This window comes from Peromyscus eremicus, unplaced genomic scaffold (assembly GCF_949786415.1).
Source record: "Peromyscus eremicus unplaced genomic scaffold, PerEre_H2_v1 PerEre#2#chrX_unloc_1, whole genome shotgun sequence".
NCBI classification, from domain to species: domain Eukaryota; kingdom Metazoa; phylum Chordata; class Mammalia; order Rodentia; family Cricetidae; genus Peromyscus; species Peromyscus eremicus.
Genome location: NW_026734288.1, coordinates 7,362,303 through 7,371,059, shown reverse-complemented (window position 1 = coordinate 7,371,059; position 8,757 = coordinate 7,362,303). Strand labels below are relative to the sequence as shown.

General features: G+C 36.1%; 1 protein-coding gene across 1 annotated transcript; it reads left to right on the top strand.

Annotated features, from left to right (window-relative positions):
• Positions 1-1,675: 1,675 nt before the first annotated feature.
• Positions 1,676-4,428, top strand: LOC131901021 (zinc finger protein 431-like). The gene is made up of 3 exons (XM_059252342.1): positions 1,676-1,745; positions 1,950-2,010; positions 3,282-4,428. The coding sequence occupies exons 1-3, from the start codon at positions 1,676-1,678 to the stop codon at positions 4,426-4,428; spliced, it is 1,278 nt and encodes a 425-aa protein (XP_059108325.1).
• The last annotated feature ends 4,329 nt before the right edge of the window (positions 4,429-8,757 follow it).

The window sequence follows — 8,757 nt, the reverse complement described above, 5'->3', positions numbered from 1 at the left end:
TTGAGTAATTTTGCATCAATGTTTATGAGGGAGATTGGTATGTAATTCTCTTTCTTTGTTGTACCTTTGTGTGGTTTGGCTATCAGGGTAATTGTAGCCTTATAAAAAGAGTTTGGTAATGTTTCTTCTGTTTTTATTGTGTGGAACAGTTTGAAGAGTATTGGAATTAGTACTTCTTTGAAAGTCTGGTAAAATTCTGTACTGAAACCATTTGGTCCTGGGATTTTTTTTTTTGGTTGGGAGATTTTGATGACTGTTTCTATTTATTTAGGGGTTATTGATCTTTTTAAGTTTATCTGGTCTTGATTTAGCTTTGGGTTGTGGTACCTATCCAGATTTTGTGGAGTATAGGTTTTTGAAGTATGACCTGATGATTCTCTGGATTTCTTTGTTGTCTGTTTTTATGTCTCCCTTTTCATTTCTGATTTTGTAAATGTGGGTGCTCTCTCTTTGCCTTTTAGTTATTTTGGTTAGGAGTTTGTCTATCGTGTTGATTTTTTCAAAGATCCAACTTTTTGTTTCATTGATTTTTTTTATTGATCTCTTGGTTTCTATTTCATTGATTTCATCCCTCAATTTGATTTTTTTCTGGCATCTATTTCTCCTGGGTGAGTTTGTTTCTTTTTGTTCTAGAGCTTTCAGTTGTGCTGTTAAGTCATTGGTATATTTCTCCATCTTCTTCATGTGTGCATTCAGAGTGATGAAATTTCTTAGCACTGCTTTCATAGTGTCCCATAATTTGGGTATGTTGTACTTTCATTTTCATTGAATTCTAGGAAATCTTTAATTTCTTACTTTATTTCTTCCTTGACCCATTGGTGTTTCACATGGGCATTATTCAGTTTCCATGAGATTATAGACTTTCTATAATTTTTGTTGTTGTTGAAATCTAACTTTGAAGCATGATGCTCCAAAAAGATTCAGGAGGTTATTCCAAAATTTTTGTATCTGTTGAGATGTGTTTTGTGACCAAGCATGTGGTCAATTTTTTATTTATACAAGTACAGTTTAAACTGGAACAATTCAGATTTCTGGAAGATGAATACAGAACTAGAGTAAATGCTTAACTCTGTAGAAACTTCAGTAAAACAATCTCTGAGTTCATCTTATCTTTTTGTTTGTTGATGAAAGTTTACAGTGCAGATGGGTTCTTAATATTTACTTCTTTCTGTCCTATAACTGATTACATAGTCTAGGCTAACTTTCAACTCAGAAACACATATACCTGCCTCTACCTTCTAAGTTGTGGGATTAAAGGCATGAGCCAATACATCCAGCTTTCAAAACTTCTTTGTAGTTAGTAATGGTTCATGCAATTTCTCTGATGTGTGCTCAGTACTGTTGAAGTGTTTGCTTGTTTCTCTATCTTGGTTAATAGGCATTTCTCTTGCAAGATGCTGTCCGATTCAAAGCATTCAGAAATAATAGAAGTAATCCTCCTATTCAGTTTCTTTGTGAAATCATTAGATGAGTTCATCATAATGTGTGAGGTATAGAATACATGTTGCAGTCATCAGAATTATGTGGCTATTTGTCAAAGAAGCACACATTTACAATGTTGTATCATGGTTTTTGTTTTATACATATGGATGGCATATTTATATATGGCATATTTTAGAATGCAGTGACATATAATGATGTGCATGTCGATATCACTCAGGAAGAGTGGGCATTGATGGATCCTTCACAGAAGAATCTCTACAAAAATGTGATGATGGAGACCTATATGAACCTCACAGCTATAGGTAATACTATAAATTTTCCTTCACATTTTAAATAAGGGGACAATAGTTTCTTGGTTGTTGATGCTCTTCTGCAATTCTGATTGAGAATGAGGAAGTGTGAGGTGAATAAATCACAGTTGATTTTGAGGATCAGTGAAGATAGTAAAGTAAAATTTTCAGTTTCCTGTAATATTTCATACATTTTTTTCTTCTCCTATATTTTAGGCTACAATTGGCAACGTTTTGAAGTTGAAAAACATTGTCAAAGTTCTCAAAATTATGCAAGGTAATTTTCTTGTAAAAGCTGATAGAAATGGGCCTCTGTGCATATATATATATATATATATATATATATATATATATATATATATATATATATGGAAGTTTTAAAGAAATGAAGCAATGTAAACAATCACAGCTTAAAATGCATCAATGATCATTAAATGCTCATAAACACATTTACCTCAATAGCAGGTAAGTGAATCGTGTTTGTAATTGATTCTTTTAAGAAGGCTGACAAAAAATAAATGTCTTAGAAGAAAATACCATTGGAATAATAGCTTTATCACAGCTATGCTGTACAACTGACACTCTGTTTAGTTTCATAGTATTCATATTACAAAAGATATACTCATTGAATATGTGATAAGAATATATACACAACCTTGTAATAACCAAATAGTCCATAGTATATTTACTCATATGGTTGTTCTGTCTTTGCTAATTTTAGTTAGATGGGTAGTTAGAGTCAAAAGTTAAAGGGGAGGGGTTGTTGTAGAGAAACACTATTCCCTATACCATATATCAATGAGGAACAGAAGTCCAATTGTAAATGAAATGTGGAAATATTCTTGTTTTTATTCTTTCATTAATAGTTATATTATATGTCACTCTGGATACCAGCTCTATTAACATAAGGATTTGGAGAGAAGCAGTTTACATCTCTCAATCTCAGAACAATTAGAAAATACATAGTAGTCCCATGTTGAGTAAATTGTTGAATGTGATTCAAGTTTACAAAAAATTTGTTTTCCAGTTTCATTCAGAATAGATCAACAAACACACCTCAGAAAAAGCCCCATGAGTTCTAGGACTGTGTAAATGCTTCTCTTTGTCCTGGTCAAATTTGAAAATGTAGCATGACTCACAGTATAGAAAATTTATCAATGGAATAACTGAGGTAAATGTCCAAATTCTCCCATTTCTCTTCAAATATGTGAAAAACCTCAGAGAAAAATGATGCCATAAATATGAGCCAGGTAATAAAGGCTCTTACCATCACAGGCATGTTCAAATATACAAAGTCAACCTTAATGCAGGGGAACAACATGAGTGTAAACAACTTGTTAAAACCTTAAGATCACAGTTCTCTTTATGTTTAGACCAAATTGTAAAATCAATTCATGCAGATGTAAAGACTCAACAATATAATGAATGCAGTAAAGCTTTTAAATGTTTCAATTATTCTTGCAGGTATGAAAAAAGTCATACTTCAGAGAAATCACATGACTATACTGATTGTTGTAAAGCCTTTGTATGTCATAATCATCCTCAAAGGCATGAAAAAACACATCCTGGAGAGAAATCCTATGAATATACTCAATATGGTAAAACCTTTGCACAACACTGTCATCTTCAAAGGCATGAAACTACACATACCGTTAAAAGACTATATGAATGTAGTCAATGTGGCAAAGCCTTTGCTCATTGGAAAGTTCTTCAGTTGCATAGAAGAACACACCTTGGAGAGAAACCCTATGAATGTAAACAATGTGGTAAAGCCTTCACACAGTCCAGTCATCTTGAAGTACATAAAAGAACACATAATGGAGAGAAACCTTATGAATGTAATCAGTGTGGAAAAGCCTTTGCTCAAAACAGTGCTCTTCAAAGGCATGAAAGAACACATACTGGAGAGAAACCCCATGTATGTAATCAGTGTGGTAAAGCCTTTGCTCAACACAGTGCTCTTCAAAGGCATGAAAGAACACATACTGGAGAGAAACCCTATGAATGTAATCAGTGTAGTAAAGCTTTTTCTCGTCATAGTAATCTTCAATTGCATGAAAGAACACATACAGGAGAGAAACCCTATGAATGTAATCAGTGTGGTAAAGCCTTTGCTCAACACAGTGCTCTTCAAAGGCATAAAAGAACACATACTGGTGAGAAACCCTATGAATGCAATCAGTGTGGTAAAGCCTTTGCTCATCATAGTAATCTTCAATTGCATAAAAGAACACATATGGGAGAGAAACCCTATGAATGTAATCAGTGTGGTAAAGCCTTTGCAGAGCCCAGTCATCTTCAAGTACATAAAAGAACACATACTGGAGAGAAACCCTATGGATGTTATCAGTGTGGTAAAGCCTTTGCTCAACACAGTGCTCTTCAATTGCATGAAAGAACACATACTGGTGAGAAACCTTATGAATGTAATCAGTGTGGTAAAGCCTTTCCTGGACACAGTGCTCTTAAATTGTATGAAAGAATACATACAGGAGAGAAACCCTATGAATGTAAACAATGTGGTAAAGCCTTTGTACAGCCCAGTCATCTTCAAGTACATAAGAGAACACATACAAGAGAGAAACCCTATGAATGTAATCAGTGTGGTAAAGCCTTTGCTAAAAACAGTGCTCTTCAAAGGCATGAAAGAACACATACTGGAGAGAAGCCCTATGAATGTAATCAATGTGGTTAAGCCTTTGCACAGCCTGATTATCTTCAAGTACATAAAAGGAAACATACAGGAGAGAAACCCTATGAATCTAATCACTGTGGGAAAGACTTTGCTCATCATAGTGCTCTTCATTTGCATGAAAGAATACATATGGGAGAAAAAAACTATGAATGAAAACAATGTGGTAAAGTTTTGCATGTCATAGTCATCTTCAAAGGCATAAAAGAATACATACTGGAGAGAAACCTTATGAATGTAATCAGTGTGATAAAGCCTTTGCACAGCCCCGTAATCTTCAAGTACATAAAACAACACATACAAGAGAGATACCCTATGAATGTAATCAGTGTGGGAAAACCTTTGCTTGACACAGTGCTCTTCAACTGCATGAAAGAATACATCCTGGAGAGAAACCCTATGAATGTAATCAGTGTGGTAAAGCCTATGCTCAACACAATGCTCTGCAATTGCATGAAAGAACACATACGGGACAGAAACTCTATGAATGTAAACAATGTACTAAACCCTTAGCACAACCCAGTCATCTCCAAGTACATACAAGAACACATACTGGAGAGAAACCCTATGAATGTAATCAGTGTGGTTAAGTCTTTGCTCAAAACAGTGCTCTTTAATTGCATGAAAGAATACATATGAATACAAACAATGTGGTAAAGCCTTTTAATGTCATAGTGATCTTCAAAGGCATAAAAGAACATACTGGAGAGAAACCCTATGAATGTAATTAGTGGGAATAAGTCTTTGCAGAGCACTGTCATCTTTGAAGACATGAAATTACACATACTGGAGAGAAACCCTATGAATGTAATCAGTGTTCTGCGAGCTTTTGCTCATCACACTCATTTTCAAAGGTATAATATAACACATACTGGAGTGAAACTATACAATTGTGATCACTGTGGTAAAGCCTTTGTTCATCATAGTGCTCTTCAATTTAATGAAAGAACACATAATTGAGAGAAACCCTATGAATGTAAACAGTGTGGTAAAGCCTTAGCACAGCTCAGTCATCTTCAAGTGTATTAAAGGACACATACTGCAGAAAAACCCTATGAATATAATCAATGTGGTAATGCCTACTCACAACACAGAGCTACCCTATAACTGTAAAATTTCTAGTGTGTAACTGGTCTCTTAAAGTCTTTGAATATAACATTAGACTTTGAGGATCTGAAAAAAAACTCATACCAAAGGAAATCTGAATATATATGAATTGTTATGATTTCAGGCCACATACTTACATTCAATTACACAAAATTAATTATTTTGGAAAAAAAGTCTAAACTGTATCAACAATCTGTTCAAGCATTATTATGTCTCTTCTTATTTTGTTTACACATGTCAACTAATATGGACAAAAGGCCTATAAATTTAAATGATAAGGTAACTGAGACAGGGTCTTTACATATCCCTGGCTGTCCTGGAACTCACTTTGTAGAGCAGGCTGGCCTCAACCTGATGGAGATCCACTTGCCTCTGACTCCTGAGTACTGGGATTAAAGGCATGCACTACCATGCCCATCACTTTTGATCTTTTTGAGTATCTGTTTTTGAAGGCTAACTGACCTACATACTTCTAGAAGACACTTCTCTTCAAATACATGAAATTATAAATTCTGGTGTAAAATTTCATAGATGTATATCATTGCTTTTCTGTTGCTTTGAAAATGGATGATATCTATGTGAACTTAGAAAAGGGTTTAATTTGGCCCTTGGTTCCAGAGCAATACATGAACTCCATAAAAAGTGGCATTGAAACAAGTATCAGACATGGCAGCTAAAGCAGACAGCTAAGAATTCACATTCTGCTGTGGGATGTTCTGTATGCAAAATGTGTTGCTCTGATTGGTCAATAAATAAAACACTGATTGGCCAGTAGCTAGGCAGGAAGTATAGGTGGGACAAGGAGGAAAATAAAGCTGGGAAGTGGAAGGCTGAGTCAGAGACACTGCCAGCTGCCACCATGACAAACAGCATGTGAAGATGCCGGCAAGCCATGAGCTACTTGGCAAGGTATAGATTAATGGAAATGGATTAATTTAAGCTATAAGAACAGTTAGCAAGAAGCCTGCCATGGCCATATAGTTTGTAAGCAATATAAGTCTCTGTGTTTACTTGGTTGGGTCTGAGCCCCTGTGGGACTGGCAGGTGAGAGAGATTTGTCCTGACTGTGAGCCAGGCAGGAAAACTCTAGCTACAACTGGTGCCCAACGTGTTGGCAAAAATTTCCACCTAAAACCTGAGAAAAGATTCTAAAATGGAGCTAAAAACAGCTTCCTAATTTTCTCTCTCAAATGAGCGTCAGCATGCAGGTTTGAGCTACTGGCAGGTTCCTAGAATGAGTGCTCGACCTACCGCTGTATGGTGGGAATGAGGCCTCTGCAAGTGGCACATTAAGCCACATGGTAGATTTAGCCTTTGCTAGTACAAAACAAAAAAAGAGGTTTCTGGGCTACATGCTGCTTGGATAAAAGTATAGACCCACGGATAGCTCCCAGAGCTGGCGGTAAACTACCACCACCATGTTGGGAAGCGGAGGTGGGCGGTTCCAGCAGCCATAGCCCCTTTTCAGTCTTACAAATGCTGCAGTATAAAGAAATAGATCCACAATAAGACAGATTCAGATGTAATAGTTTACAATGTGTGTAAAATATATGTAGACTTGAAAGAGACAAAAAAGGTGATATATACAGTTATATAAACAAATACATAGTTTTAAAAAATAAAGTCTTTAAAGAGACAGTAAAATTAATATAAAAAATAAGCCACGTAAAGAAGAATATTACACAGAGAATCTGGATTGTGTTGTCTTTGAGATTTTTAACTTCAGAAAAACATTTTATTGTAAAAGATGTTGAGTTAAACCAATATGTATATTTTAAAGATACCTTGACTTCAAAATTTGGATGTAAGGATGTGTTGCTTTGGAAAGGAGACTCTGCTTTTGTTCCCACAGAAAGCCAGAGGCTATGGATTTGTTCCAGACTAAGATTCATCAGGTTTGACCAGCCAAGACCCCCTGAAAGGTCTCCAATGACACCATGGCCCTGATGATCCAACATCCAGAATAGTTTGAAGTCAACTGGCTTAGACAATACAGCCTCATGGACTATTCCATAATCCTAAAATTTTCTTTGTGTCCCCATAAGATACAGCGCCCCCCTCCAGCAGGAAGTAGTAAGAGAAGCTACGCCCAAATTCCAAAATTATATGTAATTTTACTTTGTTAAGGTTAAAACCTTCCTTTTTGAAAAAAAAAGGGGAGGGGGAAGTGCTGTGGGATGTTTTATATGGCAATGTTTTGCTCTGATTTGTCAATAAATAAAACACTGATTTGCCAGTGGCTAGGCAGGAAATATAGGTGGAACAAGGAGGAGAATAAAGCTGGAAAGTGGAAGGCTGAGTCAGAGACACTGCCAGCCACCACCATGATAAACAGCATGTGAAGATGCCGGTAAGCCATGAGCTACTTGGCAAGGTATAAATTAATGGAAATGGATTAATTTAAGCTATAAGAACAGTTAGCCAGAAGCCTGCCACGGCCATACAGTTTGTAAACAATATAAATCTCTGTGTTTACTTGGTTGGGTCTGAGTGGCTGAGCGGCTATGTGACTGGCAGGTGAGAGAGATTTGTCCTGACTTTGGGCCAGTCAGGAAAACTCAAGCTACCACATTTTTTTTTTTGGTTTTTCGAGACAGAGTTTCTCTGTGTAGCTCTGTGCCTTTCCTGGATCTTGCTCTGTAGACCAGGCTGGCCTTGAAGTCACAAAGATCCACCTGACTCTATCTCCCAAGTGCTGGGATTAAAGGTGTGTACCACCACCACCCGGCCTGCAGCATAAAGCAAAAACTGTAAATTGGAAATGGTGTGCAGATGTTAATGCTCAGCCCAACCCTCAAAATTGATTTCTTCTAGCAGGGTACCATTTTTAAATCTGAAAATGATAGATTACTCCAACTTCAAGCCTAGCATGCTTTCTGTTACATGGACCAATTCATGAAGGAGAAAAAGGCTGTAATCCTTTAGATGCCTCAAAACCTATGTTAACAGAATTATAATAGAAAAAAATTCATAATTGAAAATTAGTTTAAAGATTTGTTTTTATTTTAATTATGCTATGTGTGTGTGTGTGTGACTTCCTCTGGGTATATGTATGTGCATTCTGGTTTCCAAGAAGGTTAGACCCTTGGAGATTTTTGTAGCAGGAATTACTCAACATCTTTGAGAACCAGATCTTAGTCCAGGAAATGAACTTGTATTAATGGCTTGGTCATATCTCTATCACTGTCAACGTTTTAAAGTTTTTATATCATCTTGTCAGGAAAT

Coding starts and splice junctions, on each gene's coding strand:
- LOC131901021 (XM_059252342.1), top strand. CDS start 1,676: ATGGATCCTTCACAGAAGAATCTCTACAAAAATGTGATGATGGAGACC. Junction 1,746..1,949: donor TATGAACCTCACAGCTATAG/GTAATACTATAA, acceptor CCTATATTTTAG/GCTACAATTGGCAACGTTTT. Junction 2,011..3,281: donor AGTTCTCAAAATTATGCAAG/GTAATTTTCTTG, acceptor TCATCCTCAAAG/GCATGAAAAAACACATCCTG.